This window comes from Colius striatus, chromosome Z, assembly GCF_028858725.1.
Source record: "Colius striatus isolate bColStr4 chromosome Z, bColStr4.1.hap1, whole genome shotgun sequence".
In the NCBI taxonomy this organism is placed as follows: domain Eukaryota; kingdom Metazoa; phylum Chordata; class Aves; order Coliiformes; family Coliidae; genus Colius; species Colius striatus.
The window spans coordinates 76,716,369-76,743,709 of NC_084790.1; the positions used below are offsets into that span (position 1 = coordinate 76,716,369).

General features: G+C 50.7%; 1 protein-coding gene across 1 annotated transcript in view; it reads right to left on the reverse strand.

Annotated features, from left to right (window-relative positions):
• The window catches only part of CNTFR (ciliary neurotrophic factor receptor), a 211,414-nt gene that overhangs the window by 83,391 nt on the left and 100,682 nt on the right, over window positions 1–27,341 (reverse strand). The window contains exon 4 of the mRNA XM_062018915.1: window positions 571–652. Within this exon, the coding sequence (XP_061874899.1) occupies window positions 571–652 (82 nt within the window). The remainder of the gene's footprint in view (window positions 1–570; window positions 653–27,341) is intronic.

Genomic DNA, 27,341 nt, shown 5'->3' on the forward strand with positions numbered 1-27,341 from the left:
CATGTGGGGTGCACCAGCTCCCAATGCCACCAGTGACCCTAAAATGTAGTCTCTCTAAGACCAATCACTAAGGTAAGCCCTCAGTCCTCTGCCAGCCAGGAGAGGATTGAGAAGATGTGTGGTGACAATGAGGAGAAAGTCACCCCAAGGAGGTAAGAGCAGGATGAGGCATCCATCATGATGACTGAGGAGGGTGCTGGGGCTTTGAGCTATGGGTCTGCTGCTCTTTCCCAACTGCTCATCCCTTCAGAGGTGGTTCGCACATGACAGCACGAAGAAAAGGGGGAGTGGAGGGATGGGAAGCAGTGTCGTGGCTGTAAGGGCACCCTGGGACACACAGGGGTGTAGGTAGGGCAAGGGACACCAGAGAGTGCTGAGGACACCCAAACCCCGGGGTAGTGAGCAGGAGAGGACGCAAGTATCACAAAAAGGAGAAAAGTGTTAGCATCCAGAAACCTAACATCAGGCAAGCTCAGAAAGCACACCTGGCTCGCTCCAGGAGAGAGATCAGAGGAGTGGCATTCACATTTTGTGTGACCTCCAAGGTGGGGGAAGTACGAAGAGACTCACCTTGCTGGCTGTGTCTCTGGGCATACACCACCACCACCACGGCGAGCACAACGCAGCAGGCTGACGGGACAGGGTTAGCCATCTGTGGAAGCAAACACAAGCAGGAGCAGTCAGGGTTTGCCCCCAGGAGACCTGGCAAACAGCGTGCAGGAAGACAGTCCCTCCCGGGCAGCCAAAGGGTGTGATGGGAGCTGCAAGGAGATGGCCACGAAGCGAGACTTCGTCTCGGCCATGGGGGAACGCGCTGCAAAACGAGGCGTTCGGGCGGTGCACATTTGATCATACTGAGGTGACAATACTCCTTACAAAAATGCTGTAGTTTCATTATCTCATTTTAAACATTTCTCTTAAGAAACTCAAGTCCTGCTGTTGAGCAATTGTGCCATCACCCCACGATCAGACATTGCCCACCCATGGGTTGCAGAAGCTCTGAAGAGGTGAAAGCACATCCAGGCACTTCACGGCTTAGGATATGCAAGGTGCAAATCCCAGCTTAGGAGATGCTGCTGCTGCTCTGGTGTGGCCCCTTCTGAGGCTAGCACTGAACACCGCTGCCTATCAGCCCGATGCAACAGCAGCAGCACTTCTGGGCATGCCAGGGAAAGAGTAATCTGCAACAGTGTCTTTGCAGTGACCAATGGCTGCAGAATCTGTCATCATCAACCCAGTGGGCTACAGTCAGCCCCTTGCTCTCTGGGCTGGGAGACAGGCAGAAGCTGCTCCGTCCCAGTGCACAATGCCATGTCCCAGGGGATGCTGAGGTGTAGAGGTGTTTGGGGTTGAGACAGTTAAGAAAGCAGGCAAGTAGAGACATGTTGGGCTTTAGGGACGCGAAGAAAACATCCTCCTTGCACTACCAAGCCTACCCAAGAGTCGACAAACTGCAGGCATAAAAGGATGTCCCATGTAGCTTTGCCAGGCTTGGAGATGCCTGAGCTTGCAACCAGGGCTGGTAGAGGAGACCAGAGGTGGGAGGGAGCTGCTGGAGACAGCCATAGGGATGCTGGACCACCCACCAGGAGGTAAAAAGCAGCATGCATGAAAAGCAAATTACACCTTCAAAACTGTTTAAACCTCTTTAATCTCCAGCGCCATATCAGTAATGCGTGGAGGATTGCCTTTTAATCTAGAACATGAGTATGGGCTCGTTAGCCAGATGGCATCCATTTAAACCTAAATAAAGGGGGAGCTGTACTGGCCAGAGAAAAAAAAAACACCAGAAAAACATATTCCATTACTCAACATGGCTGTTCCAGGAGCCCATATGGACTTGGGTTCGCAGCAGGACATGAGGCTGGAGAAGGCAAGAGTGGCTGTGAGCGATATCATGATCAGAATTTGGGGTGCAGCCTGGCCTCAAATGCCCCTCAAGGTCATGCATGCTGTGGCAGATGGAGGTTCTGAAGATGGGGAGCCTGCAGATGGGCAGAAAGCACCCACAGCCTTGTTGCTGAATTTGCAGTGCTGAGTGTGGGCTGGCAGCAGGAGCCATATCCAGTGAACTGCAGCTGCATAACACAGATGTGCTGGCCCCAGATCCCACTCCCACCTCATCCCCAACCCTCCTAGGTCACCTTGAGAAAATTGCTCTCACTACCTCCCCCATGCCTCAGTTTCTCTGCCTGTAAAACAGAGATAATGAAGGTGACCTTCCTCTGAAAGCTCCCAGCGAGGAGCGCGCTAAGCGCTAATTACTAAATCGTTATCATTTACTCTGCCTCTTCTCTCCAGCTCCTCTTTTCCCCTGTGCCTGCTCTCTGCTATGCCTCCTCCAAGTATCCCCACTGTGCCTGCAGCTTGGGGAGCAGGCAATGGCCAGGACCCAAGGTAGGTGTCACACTCCAGGTAGGATGCCATGTCCTGGGAAAGTGCTGACATATGGGGCCCTGAATAGCCTGGGAGTTGCTTGCAAACCAGAAGTTGACTCTCCCTTACAATCCCAAACTCACTTCCCACTGAATAGTATCTCCTTAACAGCCCCAAAGGTTTCTGAGTGGTACTAGGAATTGAAGCAGGCAGAGAACTGCACCAGGGCTGGAGCCCACCGTGTGTCACAGTCCACGTAGCGCAGCCATCCCATCCCTGTGGACAGTGGCAATGATGGGAGGTAGCACACAAGTCCATTCAACACCCCTAAAATCAGCCTGCTCTTTGAAAAGCCTGAGATCTGCTCACTGTAGCCTTTGGTTTGGCTCATGCTGATGCCTGTATCATCACCAGCTGTCACACTCTGCATCTCAGTCCTGCCAGGGAGCAAAGCCACCCGCCCTCCTCTGCTGCTCCTCTTGTTATCGATTGTTAAAATAATTGCTGCTGCTCCCGCCCGTGTGCCTGGCAGTCTCACCACCAGCATGAGACAGGCACCACAGTTAAGTGGCAAGAGCAGATTCCTGTCCTGAAGCACTGACAGTCTCAAGGATGATGCTACAGGTGGAAAAATATAGAGGAGGGACCCAGACGAAGTGTCTGGGGATTTTGTCATGGCAAGGACACAGGCAGAGACTCTCAGTGCCAGCACAGAGTCCTCACCAGTCTGCTACTTTCTCCCTGCAAAGCCTAATTTCTTCTCAGAGATGAGCCCAGCCAACACCCAGGAGCCAGAGCTATTTTAATGCAAAAAACCTAGCCAGAAACTCAACTTTTTCTCACTTGAATTGCAATTTCCCATGCAGTATTTGCTTTGTTTGCCTGTTTTGCCCAAAGCTATGTTGATTTATTATTTTTTTTAAGCCCATAACAAAACCTTCGCAACTACAGATGCTTCTAATGCAATTTTCCATTCACTGTATTTTGCTCATTTAATGGTTTCTCTAGCAAAAGCCAGCACCCCAGCATGAGGGGGCACGGGCCAGCAAGCAGCAGCTCACCAGGCGTGCAGCTCCCCGGGCCGTGTCCCTGCTCTGGCAGGGACCAGTTGAAAGGTGACAGTGGGGAACTGGATTTATTACACAGCAAACCCAGCAGTGGGAAACTCAATCTTCTGTGGAAAAAAGAAGTTGGAGACTATTTGCTTTTGCCCCTGTAGTGAATCATTTCTTGGCAGCGGAGAGGAAAGAGAAGCCTGGGTGGAGGGAGGCAAGAGTGTAAACGAGATGCAGTGGCCTGGCAGCTCTGGAGCTGGAGCCACCTCCAGCAGCCTTCCTTGCTGTCCCCAGCTTCTTGTTTTGACAGAGAACAACTAATTGATCCTTCCCTGCTTTGTCCTCTGCACCAACGGTAACGAGAACATCAGTCATGGTCATTGTTACCAAAAGATCACTCAATGCAGACATGAGTATCATCCCCTCCAGCAGCTCTTGGCCCAAACAACGTTTCCAGTTGTCCTTTCCCTGAGACAGAGTGGGCTATGTGGAAGGGGATTGTGAGCAGATCTACATGAAGACAAGACCAGAAGCGACCCCTGTAAGCAGGACTGAAGAGGCCCAAGGAGTGCTGCAGGATCCCTTGGTGTCTGTGTAGACCCTCCTGTTCCTGTGGTCCAGGAGAAATGGACAGAGGGTATCAAAAAATTCCTAGTTACTTTGGTTGAAGATGTGCCCTTGAAGGTAGCTGTAGACTTGCAGAGCTCTTGGTTCCAACATCCGTGCTGAAGATTGGAGTTGTTCCATCTTCCCTGGATGATGCTGGTACAATGTCTCTGTGACCAAAGCTGCTCCCCATGCCCATGGGATGAAAAGAAAGGCTCTCCTGCAAGGATTGTAAGTCCAGCTGAAAACAGACGGGCCTTCCACGGGGTACCACAGAGCCCAGGAGCTATAGGGGCAGCTGGGATGGTTTGGGGAGCAACAGGCAACCCATGAAACGGCTCAGACTGTTTAGGGACCTATCTGACTGGTGAGTTGGTTCTCAAGACAGGTAACTTGTTGCTCCTATGAATCACAGTGATGTGCTCCTGCTGGGGCAGGGACCTGTGGACAGCCCAGAAAGACCAGGAGCAAAGCCCTTGCCCTGCAGCTGCAGGGGCTGAGGGATTTCTGCTCTGGGAGAAAGCGAGGCTCCTCTCCACAAAAACCACACTGTGCAGCTTCTCCAGACCGAGCCCTAATGCATTAGGACATTGCAGCCGACATCTATCCCTGGTAGGACAAGGGACACATGAGGACACCTGCCTCCTCCATGTCCTGATGACAGGCAGGGGAATGATCCCTGCGATGTGGGTCTCTGTCAGCATCATCCTGCCTCCATGAGCAATGCAAGAGAGAGCATGGCACAGGTAAACTGCTGGGAACCTCTCCTGTGACCATGGCTACCAACAGCCCTTGGTGCCACAGCCATTGCAGGGCAATGCTGCCATGCAGGGAGCTGCTTGAGGCTGCCCATCCTCTCTTCCTGCTCGGAGCCTCGAAGGGGGACATTTCCCACAGCCTATACCTGTCCTCACAACTACCATCATGTTAATGGGCCTTTCTGAAGCGGAGGGCAGTGGTCCAAGTCCAGCCATCTGCTCCAGCAGTGATAAAAGCCAACACTAAGCATAGAATACTAATAAGCACTTCATGTCTTAGAAATTGGTGCTGGGAGAAAGCATGGTAGGGCAGGAGTGGGCCTGAATCCCCATGACACAGGTTGCAGGGAAACATTGCCCCAGGCCCATTCCTCAGGGACACCTGAGTGGAAAGCTGAGATGCCATCCCATTGCTCCTCAGCTGACATCCACACCTGGACAACCTCCAAGACGGAGAAAGCTTGAACCAATGACAGCAAATGTCATTTTCCTCTTCTTTTTGCTCAACTTTCCTCTGTGCTGGGCACTTCCCAGCTTGTTCCCTGCAGACACAGATCCCAGCAATGAATTGGATGCTTCCTTTATTATAGAAGTGGCAAAGCTAGCAATGTGCCCTCGTGGCCAAGAAGGTCAATGGCAGCCTGGGATGCATCAAGAAGAGTGTGGCCAACAGGTCAAGGGAGGTTCTGCTCCCCCTCTCCTCTGCCCTGGTGAGGCCTCATCTGGAGTCCTGTGTTCAGCTGTGTGCTCCTCAGCTCAAGAGGGACAGGGAACTGCTGGACAGAGTCCAGCACAGGGCCACCAGGATGATCAGGGGACTGGAACATCTTCCTTATGAGGAAAGGGTGCAGGAACTGGGGCTGTTTAATCTGGAGAGGAGGAGACTGAGGGAGGATCTCATTAACACAAATATTTAAAAGGTTCATGTCAAGTGGATGGGGCAACACTTTTTTCTGTAGTGTCCAGTGACAGGAAAAGGGGTAACAGACAAAAGCTGGAACACTGGAAGTTCCATTTGAGGAAATTCTTTCCTGTTCAGGTGAGGGAGCCCTGGCACAGGCTGCCCAGGGAGGGCGTGGAGTCTTCTCTGGAGGTTTTCAAAACCTGCCTGGACACGTTCCTGTGTGACCTGATCTAGGTGGACTTGCTTTGGAAGGTGGGTTGGACTGGATGATCTCTAAAGGTCCTTTCCAACCCCTGAAAGATAGATAGGAGACGGGAGATGCCCGTGGTTTGGGTGTTTCCCAGTGCTCCTTCCTGGAAACCAGAGAACTCACCCAAAATAGGCACATTCGGGGCTGATCCTACTCACTCAGCCTCTCCAGGCTGTGACTGCTGTGTGAAGGAGCTCTTAGTGTCACACTGAATTTTGCACTTGAGTTCCCAGCCTCCACTCATAAAACCAGAATATTAAAGATGGGGAACAAAACCCACAACAAAATACAAGAGCAAAACTGAACTCCCATACATTGAGCAAACAACCCCAAACATTTTAGGAAGGTCCTGCTGCCTCATGACAGGTTCAGTTTGTGATTTCCAGTCAAACCCTTGCAATATTTCTATTTTTGTCTGTGGGGCTGCGCTGCCCTTCACACCACCCAGGATTTTGCTCACCATCCTGTATTTTGCCTTAAGGAGAGTCTGTGGCCAGGCTGCTTTATGAAATCTCCAGCACCCCTTAAGATGCAAACCTCCAGGGCAGAGAAAAGCATCCTACTGTTAAAATCCAGAGTGTGCCATAGTCACACACCATCCTGAGCAAAACAGAGAGCAAAGGGAAGGCTGACAAAGCCCATTGTCCACACTCCAGCTGCATGCCCATAGCACAGTGGGCACGGTGCAGGGGTTTCTAACCCTTTCCAAACTTCAGGAACCCGATCTCCATACTAGTGGAGACTTGTGAGGGGTTCTGGTCACAGGATCTTTAACATCCCCCTCAGTGGCAACTGGGGACATTCTCTATGTCTCTCAAAGAGTTTTGGCTTGAAATCTGAAGGCTGTACCCCTTAGCAGCTCAAACTTGCCTCTCTGGAGGTCTGTTTTCTGTGACACCTCTGCAAGGGTCTAGACACTAGCATGGGCGCAGAGTTCAAGCTCACTGGCATTTGGGTTACCTCAGTGCTACCGTGCTGGAGAGGTGAAGGGCACTGTCCTGCTGCAGAAGCACAGAGGCAAGTAGGGCGCAACTGCCAGCTACTGCCCAACCACCAACACTCTGCAGCCTGCAGGACTGCTTCCCTCTGACACAGGCAAGACTACACTGGCTTGGCCCCAGAAAACTTCCCAGTGGTGATATCCCCAAGCCAGAGAGAGCTGCAGCTCACTCCCAAATCAACAAACATAGCCAAAGATTGAGGCTACAGCATTTCTGCTTAGAATGCAGGGCAGCTTTGGTTTCTGCCAGCATGCTGAAACAGAGCTGGAGGAGGATGAGAGTCTGAAGCCTGTGCTGTAGGGGCTCAGGGACATGAGCAGGATGGAAGTGAAGAGTGCTGGAAGAGATCTTGGCAGCCTATCTTGTCCAGTGAGGGAACAAGACACTGGCTTAGCAGCTGGGTGCAAAATTGGGGGAACATCCAGTTGTACAGAGATTGCTGTGCATTTTAATTTTGTCTTTTTTGTTTGTTTAGGTTTTTTTCTTTCAGTGCTCATCACAAAGGAAGCCACTGACTCTGATGCCACCTCCCCAGAGAAGCCTCAGGACGATTTGCTTTGCTTTGCTTCAACTCTCCCTAATGCCTGCAGTACAAGCTGGTAGGAGGATGGGTCAGGCATGGGCCAGGCAGCCTCCAGGGCCCAGGGAGGGTAGTGGGAGCCACTGGAGGCAGACAGGGGCTCAGGATGCCGAGGATAGCATGTTCTCAACTGGTCTGTTTGCTGTCCCACAGGACATGCTGGAGTCTCCACTCTGGGACCTGTTCACTTGCCCCAGGAGCCACCTCCATGCCTTGGCATATGGCTGTCCTTCCCAGCACAACAAACCACAGAGACAGCAAACAGCATGGGGAGAGCATCAGGAACAGCACAAGCACCTCAGCTCTGGCCAGGCTGTGAGGCTACCTCAGCCCTCCTCTCTCACTTACCACCCCATGAAGTCTTCTGATGGGTTTATCCCAAAAGAGTGCTGCTGCAAGTGGGCAAATGGCACAAAAGCCACACCACTACTGGACTGCATGCTTGCCAAGCTGCTCTGCACACATCTGCTCACAAAATGCATTCAGATGCACCAGACACTTCCAGTCCTGCTCCACTGTGCCCTTTGTGAAGCTCCTGGCTCATCCTGACCCCTACACTTCTGTGGCCCCAGGCTCCCCTCAGCTGACCACTAAGGTTTGCAGGGAAGAGTGCCATGGTGGTTGGTGCCTGCTTGTGTATTTGCATGAGCACCACACATACCTCCAGGTCCAAACATTCACAGTGCACTGGGGATTTGAATTTGCAAACAATGCAACAGGACAGTGTCCTAGGCAGTGGTCCCTGCAACCCCTTCACACCACCAACAAGCTGCTGTGGGAACACAGCCCTCCCCAGGCAGTGAAGACAGATGTGACAGTGGTGACATTTATCCTGTACCTGCATAAGGGGTACCTCCTGCCTCCCTCCCCATTGCAAGGATGCTGCCCAAAACCTGGACAGGGAAAAGCACAAGCTGGAGAGGAATGCTGCCCATTGCACAGTGAGATAGGGTTTGGCATTCATTGCTTTTCCCATTTCCACCCTGTTTCTCCACACCACATTGTCCCAAAGGCTCTCAGCACACCCCTGTGCAGCCTGCTGGGGACTGTCCCCAAATGTCACAGTAGCACTTAGTTTCTGGAGTGGGCAGCCAAGCTGGCTGCAAACCAGAGACCTAGGGGAAACAGAGGCACAGGGCTGCTTCATGACGCCAAAGTGTCAGTGCAGGGAAGAACTCTCCCTGCCCTTTGATGGTGGTGGCCCGTGTTGGGGCCAGTGATGCTGGGGAGAGCTTTCTGCTGCCAGCACCCCTTTGGGACACACAAGGGTCTGCCCCACAGCTGAGCCTGGGGCTGGTGGTGGGACTGGAGGGATGTGCCTGGCCCCTCCTGCTTGCAAAGACCCTGTTGGGAAAGCAGGGGGGAGGAATTGATCCCTTTTTGGTCTGACCTGCATATGGCCCCACACACATCAAACCTTGCCACATGCCAGCAGCTGATTTGCCATCACTACTGCCTGGGTTTCAGCAGGAACTCACTGACCCCAGCCCCCTTGTCTCCCCCACTGCCTGAGTGGACCTAGGGGAAGGGGAAAAGCAGCCTTGAGAAGCCAAAGCATAGGGTGTCTCTCCCATCAGCATTGCTGCTCACCTGACCTCCAACCACCACCCCGTTGGTGGTCTCCGACCACAGAGAATGCTGGGCTAGCCCACCGAAGGCACCCCAAAAGTCTCTGGGAACCCTCGCCCTCCCTGGGGTTCTGCCACAACCCCGCAGATGGAGCTTGCTGAGAGCGAGCAGAGGATGCGGAGAGAGGAGCAGAGTTGGCCTGAGGCAGCTGTGCTGAAATAGAGGTCAAGAAAGTCTCTCACCCAAAACTACAGGAAAATTTAATTATCAAGGACAAAACACCATCTGTTTGCGAGGACTGTGACCTCCCGCTGCCCCCTGGCTTTAACAGCTCTCAAATTAGCATGTTTGTTAGGGGGTATTAGCTGTCTGACATCAGGCAAGCATTTCCCACGGGGCACAGGGGTATGGAGCAGCCGTACACTGAAACGCGTGCCGGGGCAGTGCGGCGGGCTCAGCGGCGGGGAGGAAACAAACACCCCTTTGGAAAAGAGGATACCCTCTGAGCACGGCTCCCACTAGCAGCCACAGAGCCTGGCAAGCCCAGCATCCCTCTGTGCTGCTGCTGGCAGATGAGCTGTGGCGTGAGACTGTTTTTGGTTCTCAGCCTCTTTCCAAAAAAGAAAGAGCCAAGAAGACATACACTCAGAGGAAGATTTTGCTATGTAAAGCCAGTAAAATTAAATGAATACTCAATATAGAAGAAATTAGGTTAAAATCCATTTGTTTCCAGCCCTGCGAGGGAGGGAAGATGCATACACTAGTACCAAGCCCTGGAAATGATTTAGTGACGTGCAATTGCACAAATCTTTTCCTTCCTCCCTTCCTCCCTTCCTTCCTTCCTTCCTTCCTTCCTTCCTTCCTTCCTTCCTTCCTTCCTTCCTTCCCTTTCTTTCTTGGAGACAAGGACAGCTGCTGCCAGCATTATTCTACCAGAGGCGCTTTTTCCACCAGTAAATCATCAATTGCTGAACATGAATGCAAGTGGCCTCTCTGGCTTGCCATGAAGGCTCACATCCAGGGAGTACAGATCCAAGCCTAAATGAATCCTGGGGGAAAAGCAGAGACTGTGGCTCTACGGTGGACACACTGCCAGACCCCAGGAGCGAGCAGGAGAGTGCTCATACACTGGCTCATATCACCCTGCTGCCCATGGCTATGCTGCCCATTGCCCTGCCCTAACCAGCCTGGCTCTTGCTGAACTCTTCGGGCTGTCTTTTCTCCCAGTCCTCAGAACCATCACTTGTCTCTCATCCCGGTGACTCTGACAGGTCAGCTCCTCTCCAACTCTGCACCATAGTCATATACCTTAAAACTAGCAAAGGGTTTTCTCCCTGCACTCAAGACAAGGTCTCATCCTGTATATATATCCTGCTCCTCTTCGGGCTCTCTCTCCCTACAGTCATCACTCCACCTCTTCCACCTCAAAACTGTGCTGTGCCTTTGCTCCTTCTCACCTCCACAGCTGGAATGTGAAGAGCTGCCTGCTTGGCAAGTCCTCTTGCCCACCTGCACCCCAGTGATCTCCATCCTGGGAGGCTGGTGCTCTTCAAACCTCCTGGCCAGAGCCTGCACTCATCCCTCCCCTCTCTTGGGGAGGTTGCCACCCCCTGCCTGGCCAGCTCCCAGGACACTTGTGGACCACTTGTTTGCTTTATCTCAGGACCCTTCCTGTGAGCTCCAGCACTGAAGGAGGAAAAAAACCAGCAGTCAAAAGCAGCCGTGTAGTCCCCAGCGGCCTCCAGCCCCCTCTCAAACTCTGGCTCAGCTCCACTCACTGGGGCAAGACTCAGTTTTAGGGGACGGCTTGTTTGGTTTTTGGTTTAGGTTTTTTTTTTTTTAATTAGAAAATATTCATCAGTGTTTAAAAATAAAACAATAAAACAAAGTTGTCAACCAGCTGGGGCCGTGAAAGCCGGGGCCTTTTGGCTCCTGACCGAGCACTTTGATAGAAAGGCTCTTTGGAAAACGCCATAGCAAATATTTAATTTCTCCCAAGGCCTGCATATGGGGCTCATCACTCGTGCACGTTGCACGGGAATATCCATGTGCGCTGGCCGCCTGCTACAGGATGACGAGGGCTCGCCGGTGCAGCGAGCGAGAGGGGCTCCTTCCCTTCTGGGTTGTTGTGGGGTTTTTTTGGTCTTTGTTTTTCCTTTGGAAGAGGAAAGTGCTGTATTTCACTTTAAATCCCTAAATATTTGTCAACAGCAGAACAAAAGAAAAGCTGAGCCAGAGTCAGATCTACTCGTACTCATCAGCTTGTTTTGCTCACCACAGGATAAAGACACAGATGAGCAGCAAACGCGGCAGAACACATTTCTGCCTCTGGTTTTGCTCCTTTCTGCTTGCCTGAGCTTCTTGCCATGCTGCCTGGATGAAGAGCAGGAGCATAATTTCCACCTCCCTGGCATGGCGTGAGGTTTCAGTTCAAACTCCATCCCCCCAGCCATGGGGACATGGAGTTGGACATGGAGTTGGCTCATCCAGGACCTGCCACAAGGCATATCCTTTAGCTAATGCCCCTCTGCAAAACTCAAGGAGGGTGGAAACACCCACTGTGGTCTCAGAACCGAGACAATCCCGGTGAAGGAATGACTGCCATGGCCATGCAGTCCCTCATCTCTCACCGGCACTCCCGGCTCTCTCCCTTTCACCCTCAGCTTTTGCCCGAGCCGTATTTGGGCTGAGGGCTTTTTTGCCAGAAGCCAACAAGCTCTTCTGGAAGGAGCCAACCTCACACTAAGCATCTTCTTGCCCTCTCACAGGGATGCTGACCTCCAGCAAATGCTCTCTTAAGCCCCTGCCATCTCATGAGCCTCACCTCCAGTATGCTCTGCCTCCTGCCCTGCAGCCTAACTGGGCTTTCTGACCTTCTTTAACTTTTCCTAAAGAGTTTGTGCTTCCTTTCTTCAGCTCTGGCTGCACTCCATTGAGCCACTCTCCGCAGCTCCAGCACCTTCCAGCACTCATCCACCAGCCCTTGTTGATGCAGATCCTGCCTGACCCCAAAAAAGCTTCCTCCTGGCCGATGAAAACTAATTCAAGGAAACTCTGGGCCAGGAGAGGAGGTAGGAAAAGAAACCACCTGAGTTCACTATCTCTGTGGCTGAAGTGAAGCTGAAAGCAGCTTAGTGAGAAAGCACAGCTCTTGCTGGGGTTGACAAGGAGCCTCTGAGCATTGCAGTGCATTTGCAGGGGTCAAACTGTAGTCCTTAAATATACTTCTGAAAAGTGTTAATAAAAAAAAAATCTACTGAGTCTTCAAAACAGGAATCATTCCTGAATAACTGTACACACAAAGATGCATGCGTGCACACACACACACACACGCACTTCACTAATTTGGTTATTTTTTAGTGACCTTTCCCAGGCAGAAGGGAGGTGTGATGTGAGGGGTATATGCATAGGCAGTGTCTGCAAGGTCCACTACAGCTAAAAAAAATCAGTGAAAAACAAAATCCTTAAGTCACATCTGGAGCACTGCTGCCCAGTGTGGGGACTCCAGTACAAGACAGGAATTGCTGACCTCCAGCAAGTCCAGTAATGGGCCGTCAGGGTGGTAATGAGGCTGAAGAACATGTGGATGAGAATAGGTTCAGAAACCAGGGCTTGTCAAGCGCAGAGAAGGGATGGTTTGGGGGGGAATCTGACAGCAACCTGAGAGGACTCAGTGGGAGATTACTGGGATGATGGAGCCAGACCATTTCCGCCTGTAGTGGGAAGATGAGAGACAACTGGCTGGAGATGCATCAAGAGAGTTCGGGGCTTGCTATAAGGAGGATGTTTTTCCATGACAAGTCACTTGCTGGAAGATGAACCCAGTCTGGTGTGGGATTTCTATTCCTGGAGGCTTCCAAGGTCCAGATGGGCAAACTAAAGCGGTCCACACTCGGTAGTCACCCTGCTAGGGGCAGGAGGTTGAACTAGAGACCTCTCAAAGTCACTTACCACGTGGATGGATGGATAAGCATGCCAATGCCAGGAAAAAACAAATATCAAAAAGTCTCCTCAAAATTCTGGGAGGTGGATGGCTCTGCTCAGTGCTTCTTTCAAACATGCTGGAAAACAAAATCTGATTGAACAAATCTGACCAGCTTTCTGCCTGGAGCAGGGTGGAGACCATGGAGAGGGACAGAGACCATGGGGCTGCAATGCCGCAGGGCCAGATCCTGTGCTCAGGATGCAGTGGAGATGGAGGAGATGGCTGTCTTCCCCTCTCCCAACCCTCCTTCTGTGGGGACCGGCATCGCACGACACCAATAAGTGATTAACGAGCGGCCCAGCCCGCCAGCACGCAGGCTGTGTGCATGGGCGCCCTGTGCGTGCGCGACGCTCCCTGAGACTCGGCGGGGAGGGGAGCTGGGGGAAGAGCGCTGACAAGCAGATGATTAATTGAAACGCAAGGGGGAGGAAAAGTAATGTCCGCTGAAACTATCGGGCGGTGCAAGCATGGGAAAGAAACTCAGAGATGCTGTCCCCGTCCCTGCTCCGCACGCACTGCTCCTCCCAGCTCCGAGTTGCTCACCAGTCCCTTCCTGGCTTCTATTTTTGCAGGTGCAATTTCATATTTGAAAATAACCATGCTGCACACGCACATCTATTTTTTTTCCCTCCCCGGCCCCCGGCTCATTGCACATGGAAACGGCAGCGATGGGAGAGCAAACCTCCCAGTCTGCGGTGCACGGCAGCAATTAGACATCCAAGCACTCATTACCCCACACCTCTGGGTGAAGCCAACCTGGGCTCTTCGCACCACCTGCACTGCTTGCATCGTCCAAGAGGCATAGGCTTGAAAATGTACCTGAAGTCACCATTTCACACTAAAATCACAAGAGGGAAAAAAGTAAGCAATAATAAAAGAGACCAAAAGCTCAAGCCTGGCTCAGCTCTGAAACCTTGCTCAGAGTCTGTAAATTATATCCCAAGAGCTGGAGCTGGTGCAGTTGCGCTATCAGCAAAGTCAGCAAGGAAACTTCTGTTCCTCAGCCGGCTCAGCTTGGGTCAACAAAGAGACAGCATGGAGATGCAAAGTGGTACATGCAGTTCCCATGCACCTCTGCCAGGGAAGACACAGAAGGGCAAGGCAAGAGGAAGGGGATATCCTAGGGGGAGGTCTCACAGAACACAAAGGGATTTTGTCATGGCCAAGGTTAAGGCTAGCACCCCAGAAACCTCTTGCCTCCAAACTCTTCCTCCAAGGAGGAGGACCAAAGGGAAGACCAAAAGCTCTTCTCATGGAAAGGAGAGGATCCTGAGCTTCAAACCTTGGGTTGGAAAACTAGAGATGTGATCTCACTGGTGGCCTCTTGATGCAACTGTAGTGCAGATGACAAACATGAGATCCTTGCCCGAGCAAACACAGTGAGCCGAGCTTTACAGAGGCTAGCAGGAAGGAGATGTACTCCGGTGTAAAACAAGACCCAAATTTGGGCTCCTGGAGCACGGTTATTAACAGCTTTCGCTCGGCAAGCTGATCCCCAGCCAAGACAACCGGCCTGGAAAATTAACTGGGTGAGTTGTTCAGCACTTTGCCACTCAGGTAACGAGCAGAGCTGTAGGCGATTGCATCGGAGGGCTTCACGAACCACTTGTACCATTGACATGGTTTAACAGACTGCTGTTTATGAGACAGAGCAGTATTTAAAAGACACATTTCTCTCAGAGCCGCACATAAAATTTGATAGCTAAATAGCTGTAAATGCTACTGAAGTCTGACAACTCAAAGAGGAATCGAGGGTCTGTCATGCGGAGTATCCGCCAATACACCCGGCCCCGCAGAGCCAGCGAGACTTCCAGTCTCATAAAACCTTTTTTATATTAGAAGTGAGAATTTGTGCCGCGCATATGAACTCTCTTTTATTGGGCTGGTGTGATGCTGAGAAAATGCAGTTAAAGTTGTACAAGTCCTCCTTGGAGCGCTATCGGGGCGCCTATAAATCAAAAGCTTTATCCCGCAATGGGTTTACTAAATAAACCCGCTTTAATTCGGGCTCACGCCGAGCGGCAGCAGCTCGCAGCAGCAGCGGGTGCCTGCCTACGACTCTGCCTGTTTGCCCTTGGCAGAGAGAGGCCAGACTGAGCCAGTCCATCTCCTCACTCTTGGTAACAAGAACATTCCAAGAACTGAGCATCCTCTGGAGCCTGGCACAGCTCTCCCCTCCCCTACCCACAGGGGTTTTACTGTCTCAAAACATCCATGGCCCCCCACGACGCTCCCAGTTCCAGCCCAGCTGCTGCCCTGAACCTTGTCCAGACTCCTGTGCCTATGCAGCTGATTCGGAAAGCTCCAGGGAGCACCCTGGGCTGGAAGAACCACAGACCAACCTTCAGCACCCAGTGGAAATGGAGTATTTCCGAACCTTCATGAAGGCCTGGAGCACTCTAGTTGAGGAAGAAGATTTGGGCCAGCTCTCTTATCTCCCAAAAGACTCCTACATCTCCATTCTACAGCTGCATTAATTATTTCATCTTAGTCTGGCTTCCTCATTAAGCTAACCTATACGGCCTGCGGCTGAGTGACAGCGAGCTAGTCTGCAAGAACCAAGCCAGCAGCACTGGAAACCGTAGGCTTGATGTGATTTGCATGGACTAAAATTACACATATCTCCAACATACAATCTTTAGAGGACCCGAGGCTGCCGGCCGGCCGGAGGAAAGCCCACGCAGAGCCAGCATCTGGAATGAGCCTGGGTATCGGCATCTCAACCCCACATTTGGCCAGGAGGATCGAGCCTCATGGTGGAAGCAATTCCCTCACAGATGCCCTGGAGACATGGAGAGAAGAAAGCGCCAGTGCTGCTGCCAGAGGACCTGAGCGTGACACAAAACATCTGTGTCAAAGCAAGGGCTGGGGAGCACAACTCCTCTGGCATGGGTGGTGGCACATAACCCTTCACCCCACTGATGTGGCTGTAAGTTCAGCTAATTTTGGCATCAGGCTTCCCTCGGGATGTCTGGCTTTTGTGGGCTGTAAGAACGACGCTTGAGGGCATTACGCAGATCCCCTTTTTCCAATTCTGCCAAATCCGAGGCTTTTGTGTGAATCCACCACATTTTGCCGTCTCTGCAAACAAGTGTATAGAAATACAAGACTTCAGCCCCTTGGAAGCCTCCAGGGAAAATCCAAAGCAATGAAGAAATATGAGTTGTTTTTCAATGAACCCAGTGAAAAAGAGGGGAAAAAAAACCCCACTCCACCCTAAAAACCCCACGTTACTTTTCAGCCTGGATTTGCCAGCAGTACAGGTCTTTTTCCCACAGTCTAAGGAATCAACACATTTTCAAATCACTCCTGCTCATGGTATTGAATATCACAAAACGATTGCCTTTCATTCAGCAGCTGTTTTGGGACACCGAGGGAAAAGGCAAGCGGTCTAAACTTAGCAAAACATGAAGAAAGGCTTCGATGCATTTAAAAACTAGTTGTAAGGACTGGAACTGGAAAGGACAAGTCTGCAAGGAGAGTGTTTGGAGAAGAGTGTTTTGGGGTTGCAGCATCCTTTTACAAGGCCAGTCTCCTTCTATAGCAGAAGGACCGTTACAGCACTATTTTATTCCTCTGGCTCCTTCGAAAAATTCAGGCATGTGTCTCCATTTGCCCAGGAAAATCAGCAGTACAATGTGACCTACCTGCCTTTCCGACAGGCAGATGCCCCGGCATCTCTGTGCTGTCCGTGGGAAGTAGGCAGCTCCAAAAATAAAACAAGCAGTGCCTTAAGAGGATATTCAGCAGAAAAAATGGCAGTAGAAGATGGAGGATTCACTGAAAAAAGGTTTGCCCCAAAGCACTGGAATGAGACAAACTCTAGTGTCCTATAAACTTGTGCCATTTAATCCCCCTGTACCCCCAGCAATTGTCCCAATCTCCTCCTGCTCATCCTATGTACCTTGCCCCACCCATAAGGAGGGGACACAAAGCCCACAGCTTTCCTAAAATGACATGGACCATGGATCTCGCCACTGATTCCAGTGGCTTTCTCTGCCTATCACACCCATCTGCAATCAGCCAGCAGGATGATGGTGGGCCTTCGTCAAGGAAGGCTGACAGCCCAACAGACCACATGAAGAGGACCAAAAGGTAGGAGAGACGAAGACAGCCAAACCCAACAGATATCTGCACTTGAATTGTGTGACTCACGGCCCATCAGCCCTGGTTGAACATCCACAACGATACCCCTGGGTGAAGGACCAGGGCAGGGCACCTTGTCCCCATCCTATCTGGCCCCTGGTTCCCAACTGGCCCTCACAGAGACACTAAAAATCCTTAGTGCCACCAGGTACGCAAAGAGCCACGACCGCCAGGCTTCTAACAAAGACAAACTGCCTCTTTCTTTCCTCCCAGATTGCAAGCAGATGTGTGCTTAAATTACCTGCTGCTGACTGTGACGCGTAGCAAAGCACCATGGCCTAGGAGCAGAATGCAGGAAAAAATGTGTAAAAGGAGGGAGGGGAGGATTAGTCAGAATTCAGCCGTCTCTGGGAGGGCAAAGCATCACCATTGCACAGAGTTGCCAAAGGTGCACCCAGCACCTAGCAAAAAGCTAGCACAAGGCAAACCCTGACTCTGCTAAAGACAGCAATGAAATGAAGAAACCCCTGGGAAAGGCTGCAGGGTTGGGTCTGAGATCCGTGAAAGGAATTGCTCTGAGCCCACAGCATGCTACAGGAGCAGCTCTGCTTGTGTTACATGGCCTTGGCTTCTTCTTCTAATGAAACCCTTCCTGCCTGTGCACCCAACTGCCTGCATGGCTTGTATGCTCTGGCTCCAGGGCGCTTGGAACTGTCTGACCCAGCTGCTGCCAGTGTTGGCTCCCGCAGTGGGCTGTGTGACTTCACTCATCCTTCTCCATGGGTATCCCAACGATACCATGGGCAGCACAATAGCAGACCCTGTGCCCAGAATGGCACAGACACCCAAGGGGAATCTCAGAGGTGCTAATACCAATGCAAGTGGAAGAACAGCCTGGGGAAAGGTACCCTCATTATGGTCCACCATGGTGCATAACTGGGAACTCTGGGCTCTGCATCTACTAAGAGACAGCTCGCATTCATACTGGTGGCAGCTTTCCCCTCATGGGGAGGCTGCCCAAAGCCTGCAGCACCAGAGCACATCTTTACACCAAAGGCCAGCCTCCAAGCGATGCCTTCTTAGACAGCTGGGACATGGATACAGCCCAAGAGAGCCCAGACACTGCACCGTGGCACTTTCTGCAAGGATCTTCGGTCTCTGGAAGAGCATCCAAATGGGTCTCCCATCTCCCAGCAGCGTTCTGCACAGCAGGACACTGTTTTGCAAACTGAGCCATAGAAATCGAGCCTAACCTGCTCCCCTTCCCCCTCACTGCTCCTGGCTTGCTCTCTGCCGAGCCCTTGCGGGTCACACGTGGCGTCCCACTTCCCGGCACAGCTTCGCCGGCTGGAGCAAAGAGCAGAGTCAGACCCCAAATTGCAGATTAGTGCGTTGGGTTCATGCACGGGAAACAAAAGATCGGAAATCTCTGAAGTGCACAGCTGGAATCCACACCCCGACCATGTTTTTGTGAGATATCACGTACATTTTTAAAAGCTATCTAGAGAGGGTTCTGCTTTAAAACAGCCTGGCGGCTGCTGCGCTGACACCACTGCTTGTCATGCTGACCAGCGCATTCGATTGTTCCCTGTCCCCTACAGGCCACGCTCATCTGTAGCCCTTTAGCCTTAGGTTATGAAACAGTTCGAGGGAAGGATTACACGTCCTTCTCTGCATTTGTTCACCACCAGCTGTGGAGGGAGGTTGGGAAGGGAAGGAGGCGCGACCCAGAAATATCACGGCATGATACTGCACGCCAACATCCCAAAGTGATGGTCCCCAGAAACCCTGTTTGGTTTTTTTTTTTCCATAGCATTTATGGCCTCACAAGGTCATAGAATCATGGAATTGTAACAGTTGGAAATGACCTTTAAGACCATTTGAGTCTAACCGCTAACCTAACACTGCCAAGTCCATAAGGTCACTGCAAGAGGAAAGCCCACGAGCAGCTGTAAGATGCTCACATGGCACCATGAGGAATAGGGACTGCAAAAGCACTCATCTCTCTCATAGTACTAACATGTTTTCCTCTGTCAAGGAAAGATCAGCGATATATTTACGGATGACAAACTATGAGGTCTTTCTTTGCCCCTTTCCATGTAACAAGTGATCCAAGGGGAGATTAAATACCTTTCTGAGATGTTTACGTACCTCATTCCTCAACACCTCTGGCCTCCAAGGAGTGCCTCAACATGCTGCTTGGGCAAGGGTTTCATTCCCCTTAGTTCTTTGTTTCTTCCTCCTCAACTATTCTCCCCGGCTGCTCTCTCAGCTTAGCTGTGTTGGATGTTTGCTTCACCTTAATTCACAGCTGCCTGCTTGTGGGCCCTTCCTGCCTGTGCTGGCAGCCAGGAACAACCTGCGAGCCCTGCCTCTTGTCAGGCCTCCTCCACCCCAAAGTGTCACCCATGATAATCTTGAGGCAAGCATTTCCTCCAGGATAAGATGGTTTTTCCATTCAAATTGACCTTAGAAAAGTGGTAGGTTCACCACATCCCCTGCCCCCTTCATTTTCACCAGGGAATCAACAGGAGACATTGCATTTCCAGTTGGAAAAGCTTGAAGTTAAAGGTCCAAACCAGCGATGAGCCACAAACAGCCTTCTGAAGTTGACCATTTTGGAAGCCTCTCGAGTGTTCGCCCTTCAGAGTCTGCAGAGAAGGTGCAATGTTGTGCCAGGATCCAGCAGACACCATGCCCAATGCATTTCTCATGCTGGGATACAGAGCAGGACCCTACAACTCATTTGGGAAAACACTTCCCCAGTCGTGAAATAAATACCAGAGCAGCAATACCCAGTGGATCACCCCGACATGGGGAAGAGACAGGCAAAGATGGTCTGGGACAACAAAACTGGGAGTGAAATCTACCTCTGGCAAATGTCGCAAGGCAGACGATGAGATGAAGAAAGGATCTAAGTCATTGAACGAAGGTGTATGCTGTTTCCAGCACATATGTGGAGCTATTCTCACCTGAAATCAATTTTTGGACAGTTAGAGAACACACGTTGATTCAAGCCAAACATGCCCGGCTCACTCTCCCATGCAGGGAGTTGTCTCAGGGTTTATTAATGGGGAAAGCCACCTCACTGACATGCTTGCAGCATCGTGGTGGGAGTGGTGGGGAAGGAGGAGTAGCAACAACTGCTCTGGTCCTCCCTAGGGAAATGACCACAAAAAGAGCAAGACCATCACCTGCAGCCAGGGATGCCCAAGCACCATCCAGATGGCTCTGAGCCCGGGCTGCCCTCCCTCCCACACCGAGATGGGAAACCCATTAAACGCTGGAAGCAACGAAGCCTCTGCTGCTCCTCCCTGGAGGCACTTTCACAGTCAACTTGAGGAAATTGTTCCTGATATCCAGCCTAAATTTCCCTTTGTTGATTTTCAGTTGAGCAGCGGAAAGGTGGGAGCTTTAATGAGACAAGCGGGGCCGCTGCAGGGGAAGGAGCCGTCAGTTTGAGAGAGGCAATGCACAGAGCTGCGGTTTAAGTGGAGCAGCTATTGCGAAAAGCCTAGAATCTTACAAACTTGGGATGGAAAACGTCTATTAACTTTCCCAATGGACTAACATGAGATTGTTCCCCCATTTTCTAATGCTTCTCCCAGTCCAGCTATTTGATTGGGACCAGAGCTCTGCAAAAATATGGAGGGTTGTCCTTTTTTCAGCTTTCTTTTTTTTTTAATAAGAGATTGCTGGATGTGGAATAAAACATTGGGCTTTACAGTCACATTTTCTTGTTTCACCCCAGGGCAAAATATCTGCTGCTTTGCCTGCAGACACAGCTTCTTCTGCCCCACAACCACTCCTCAGAACTCTTCTGGCACATGAGGTAGGGCACGATGCATGGGACAGCAAGTTGCTACCAGCTTGTGCTTGAAAATAAGAGCTTTTAGGAGCGATAAATGTGGCACAAAACCACAGATAACTGCTTTTTGGGATATGACTGCTTCTCAGCAAGGCATCATCCACCTCAGGTGCTTTGTCACAGGAGCCCAGCATGATGCTTTACTGCAAACCACTATTGGGAGTCCACTAGATGTGAAGCCAATGCCAGTCTTCACTATTTCACCCTACTCTAGCTGAGAAAAGAGCTTTTCATCAGCAGTTAAAACACTGCAAAGGAATGATGGTTCAGCCAAGTTGTTTCAGCCATGGGGAGAAGATGACATCTGTTCCTTCTAGCAACTGGGACGGCATAGCCCTAAAAAATCCATCTGTAGACATGTGCTTCAGCAAGCAGAGGAACAAAGGCTGGGGCCAGGAGCACCAGGCCCCTCTGCCTTAGAATCATAGAATCATAGAATGGTAGGGGTTGGAAAGAACCTTTAGAGATCATCTAGTCCAATCCCCCTGCAGAAGCAGGTTCACCTGGATCAGGTCGCAAAGGAACATGTCCAGGTGCATCTTGAAGACCTCCAAGGAAGGAGATTCCACAACCCCTCTGGGCAGCCTGTGCCAGGGCTCCATCACCTCAACAGTGAAAACAGAGTTTTTTCTTATGTTTAAGTGGAACTTTTTGTGTTCCAGCTTCATCCCATTACCCCTTGTCCTGTTGCTGGCTACTATAGAAAAAAGGGATGTCCCAACCTCCTGACACCCACCCTTTAGATATCTGTAAATGTTAATAAGATCTCCCCCCAGTCTCGTCTTCTCCAGACTAAACAGCCCCAGTTCCTGCAGCCTTTCCTCATATGAAAGATGTTCCAGTCCCCTGATCATCTTGGTGGCCCTGCACTGGACTCTCTCCAGCACTTTCCAGCCTTACTCACCCAAATAGCATCAGCACTGTACAACCCTGAATCCCCCATACAGGCTGGCTGCTTTGGGGCTGCACTGTCAAGTAATGAAGTTCCCAGGCTGTTCTGCATTGGTGCAGCCAGATGCCTTTGGAACAGACAGGAGTTTTCCCAGTACATCCACAGACCCCCATGGGAATGGAGGCATCACAAGAGCTAGACCATGCAGGGTTGACCCACCTTGGCAGATGTTTACTTCAATCACATACTGTTTTCTTAAATGTCAGATGGCTGCATGGCAGTAGAAGGGTGCTTTTCCACTCTGCTTTTAAGGGCTTGTAAAGGCAAAGTGGCTGCACGCTCCCTGGAAATGTCAGGCTCTGTTTTCCTGAGGACCTGCCATCTGTCAGGTCGCACCAGAGGAAAGGAGAGGAGGGTGTACTTTGGGAGTGCTGAGCGAGGGGGTTGTGTGGGCAGGTATCACTGCAATGAGCCCTTCTGCCCACCACACCCATGCCAGGTCAGGGCATTACCTCCCCAGAATTAGCAACCCGTGCAGAAAGGGGTTGAGAGGGTGGCACCTGTAGCTGCAGGCACACGCTCCTCTGACACCAACCCAGAGTTTTGCAAGTTTGGCAGGCCACACTGCTGTGTGGAATGCCCTGTGATTAACCTCACACAGCACACGGTCCTGGCATTCCCCTGCTGCTGCCCTCACAGTGCCCTTTGGTGTTACAGTGATGGAACAAAGCTTAAACACAAGGGCTGCAAAACCTTCAATAACATCTGTACGACAACATTGAAATAATCAACCTCTCTGGTTTTGTTGCAGGGTTTAGCAGCAGCAGTACAAATCCAAGTGATGTGGAAAGAAACAGCTATTTTCTTCATCTACTTCCTAAACGTTGGACTAGGGAGCACATTGCACGGTACATTGCAAGTTTGGGATGTGGCAAGATACCAACTGCACTTTATATGTGTTGCAAAACCACCTCCTCTGTGGCAGCTGAGATTTCAAAGCATAAGCTTGCTAATATTTTTTACATATCGAGTCACTGCTGACACTGGAAATAACAGGGGAAAAGGGATGGGATTTCAAAGGTTTTCATGCATGGCTGGATCTGCTAAGGACTGGGACTGCCAGTCCAGCCCTCCACTCCCCTGCCACTCTTCACTATGAGCACAAGGCAGTGAGACTGAAACTGAGGCAATGTAAAGCACTGGCACACCGGAGTAAGCAACAAGAGAATCAGGATTTGAATGAGGATGGGGCTCAACCCTCCGACATACCCTGCAGGCAGCCCTAAGGATGACGTGTCTGGCAGAGTGGGTGACTCCCAATCACCTGCCTGCAAGGGAGGATGGCTTTTTTTCATGGAAAAAATGTCAGGGCAGGTTCATGCCCTTTGCCTGTGAAGACAAACAACCCAAAAACAACAAGGGGAGAGGACTGCAGGGACTCAGCAGATAGCCTTTTCCACTGGTGAGAGTAAAGCTAGGTGGGCAGATGGACAGGGAAAGAGAGGAATGCTTCTCACACATTATGTCCTACCCCATCTGGTCCCTTCAGACTGACCCTCAGCCTGAAGGTCTGCTCCCCTGAGACACTTTACCAGGTATATAATTCGATTCCCCGACTCTCTTGCTTCTCCTAGCAAGGGAATAGGTGTCTCTGATAGCCCTGATTTGCTAAATAAAACACTCCTTGAAGGTTCCCTGCAATAACATTTGCACAGAAAATTGACATTCCTCTTCCTCCCATCAGCCTCAATGCTGTTTGTTTGTGAGTTAATAACTTGGACGCTCGGCTGAGCTATTGATCCCTTCTCAGAACAATCATTCTTTTGGGTCCAAAATACACACAAAAATACAAGAACGAGCTAGTGATGGCAAAATGAACTCGGCACTTGAGCATGGCCCTAGGGCATTAACAGTTCAGGGGAACTTGTGTCTTTCCCAGCTGCTCGTGATGTCTTCTGCAGACACAACTGTATGAGCCTGGATTTATTTCTCCATCCCTCTCCATCATCAAGGAAGAGGTGTTGTGGCTTGCAGGTGGAAAGTCAGCTTTCACGACCTAAAATTATCATTTAGCTTTAAATACTTATCACCCAACCAGCACTTTGTAGCAGGATAGCTGTTTCATGTAGGTGCCTGGGCTAGAGATCTCCAGCAGCAGTAGTGCACTGGTACCATCACTTCCACTTACAGGATAAGCAGTGCTTTGGCGTCCCAGCTCCCCAGCTGAAGGAGAAAGGGCAAGGCCTGATCAGTTCCTCCTTGCAGGGCAGAGTGCTCTTTAGACTTTTTTTATTTTAGACAAGATCTGGTGTGTCAGAGGCAGAGCAAAGCTCCAGGTTTCATTCATTCCCTCCTGCCAGCCCTCATCTGGCAGCAGATCTCCCTCCTCTACTCACTGTAACAAAACCTGATGAAAGGAAACAATTAGTCTCTGCAAAGCCCTTATCCTCCTTAACTGCTCCAGTACCAGCAGGGCATTGCACCACCTGTCCTGGGGGAATCCTCACCCATGCCCTGAGATGATGTATTTTTCCTCTGCAATCTGCTTGCATGCCTCTGGTTAATTGTTCTCCAGACTGCTCCTTTTAGGGGAGATTTTCATGGCAAAGAGCAATTTTTCCCAAGTTGCCTTTTTTTTTTTTTCTTCCCTTCAAGGCCTTTGATGTCTGGGAAAATAACAAGCAACCTCAACACACGGCTGAGCATCAGGCGAGGGCTGGGAAGCACTAAGCGGAAATGCATTTAGTTGTCTGGGTCAAAAACCATTTCCTTTGTTAAATGATTATTATTGTTCCAAGAGGATTTCAGTGGGAATTGAGGGTGCTTAGATAGATGGATTCACAGGTTTGCTGAGCTTCTATAAGGGTCTCTATATCCTCCACCATAATTCTACATCATAACTTCCAACACCAATAACTCTTCTATGACTCCCAACAGATATTCCTGTGCCTTCCAAAGCAATAACTTCTCAATGAACTCCAGACTTGCCAAATCGACTGTTTTCCCCCCATGGACGCCTGCTTTTTGGCCCTTCTCACTGTCCCCCTGGGAATCTTGACCCATTTACCTCTCCTTCTGGTTCCAAGCTCAGCGCAAGGGGAGATGAGATCAGAAAGCGATCTGCCTCAGACGTCAACAAATAGCTCTGGCACTAAAAGCCTTCAGTCATCTCCCATTTTCCTGACTGCTCTCAGCAGCCGAGGATTCAGATGTGGACCTGCTCACGCCATGCATCCTTCTGAGCAAACCTTCCCCCATCATGTGCTGTTCTTTCTCACATTGCTCACTTCTTCCCACTCGTACCTGAAAATTGCTATGAGTGTGTCGCAGGTCTCCCCTGGAGAAATTACTTAGGTTGTTCAACGGGGCTGGAGAACAAACACTTAAATAAGGAATAAATTGCAACGCATTTCTGGGGTCGCCAAGCCTCTCAGTTCAGCTGTAAGAATGGTGCACCAGGCACAGCGGCAGAGCTGCTACCTCTCTGTGCACTTGATCTTAACGATGTGTTAATTAAGCTAAGGTTAGAGCTGCTCGTTACTTTATTATTTTCGGTTCTATCACAGTAACGCTCAGTGGCCTCAATCAGGAACAGGCTGGGGTTTTTTTCCCCCCCTCTCTCCTTTTAAGTCACAAATTATTTCAAGATCTGGTAAAAATAAATGCACACAAGCAGCCTCTGCTCTTTTCCAGGGGGTTTAGCTCTGTGAGGGAAGTAAGGTTTCAGCAGAGCGTTTGAATCAAAAATGAACATATGCAAGAGGGGAAGAATGATACGCATCAAAACTTACCAATTTTTTGTGTTGAAAGGTTTTCTTTTAAACAAAGAAAATCCGCAAAACACTAATCTCATAGCACTGGGTGCTGTGTATGGAGTCAGTTCGTGCTGCAGAATTAATATTGAGAAAGCTCAACAAAGAGAAGTGATTTGGTTCCATTTTCAGGCTCTCCAGTTGCTATCCCACTCACCGACCTGCAAACTCCTCCAACTGCTGGGGCTGAGCATGGCCAGCCTCCCCGCAGGTCATCCCCATCCCCCGTGCACACAGAAAGCAAGCAGTGCCTTAGTGAAAATACAGCTTTTAAAAGACAATACTAGATTTGCTGGTGAGCATGTTAAAAGAGTGTGCCCTGGTAGGTCTCCCCATGCCAGGCTGCCTTCACATGGGTGCAATGAGCTACCAGGTCTCAACAGAGACCTGATGACCACAGGCACGGCCCTGCCTCACCCCCTCCTGGTGAGTGTGCACCGGGGAGTCAGAACCAGAGAGCTGGAGCTCTACAAACCAATTCCAGTTTGAAATCAAATGGTGACCAGGATGGAGAGGCAGAGGTGGAATACCACAAGGGCAATATGGGCAGGTCCTTTTGACCCCAGCTGGGATGCACATCCTCAGGGGGTGATGCTGCTGCCCTGGAAAACACGAATTGCATTCTCCATCTTCACTCCCTGCCAGCCCTGGGGAAATAAGCCACAAACACCTCTCAAGGTCTTTGCAGGAAGGTCTAACGCTTCCAACAGGGCAGGCACTTCTGACCACCCTGGCTGCCAGCTTCTCCATATAAGTATCCTCACACTCTGACGTACGGCCAAGACGAGGAGTCCTGCTGGCAACACAGGGATGGCATTGCACCACCCAGCTGCACCCCAGTGCTCTGCAAATAACCCGAGTTTTTAAAAGATGCCATCACACCCATGCTATCCAAATACTGAGAAACAAGCTGGCAATGCATCTCGGGATCACTATGGGAAAGTATGACAGGGAGTCATCTGCTCAGTGTAAGGTCCAGTTTATGCAAAGATCTGCAACCCAACATCACATCTTCTGTTAAATGGGAGCAAGGACTCTTTTTCTCCCCCATTTTCAATGGAAACGAGTCTACGTGATTCTGGCTGCATATGAAAACTGCCTGAAAACATTAGGATGCAAAACCTCTAGAAACTGTTCCTGTTTCGCTGCCCTATGCCGAAATCATCACTGCCCTTTGTACTCAGCGCTGCTGTCCTCGATAGGAAAGAACAAATTCTGTCTCGGAACTTAACCCTTACCTTCAGAAAACCCACGTAAGAGGAAAAGAAAAGCCCTTTCTGGGGGAAATCTTTAGGAAAAAGGCTTCAGAGAGGCTCAGCAGTACTTAAATGGATAATGCAGCAGAAACAGCTCTAGGAAACAGAGCAAGAAAGGACTTTTCTGGGGAGCCCGGTGTCTCCTAAAGCAGCGAGTTATCTCAGCTCTAGTACTCCAAAGCAGTCTCGCAGCACGAGGCAATGCAGCCAGACACGCAGCGACTTACTCGAGGGCTCTGGCATCCAGGCTTCGAGCAGGAAGGCGCTGCACAACTGCACTAATTATCTGCTGAACATCTGTCTCTCCCCCTACTACCGCAGGGCCGGAGGAGTCCTCCTGCAT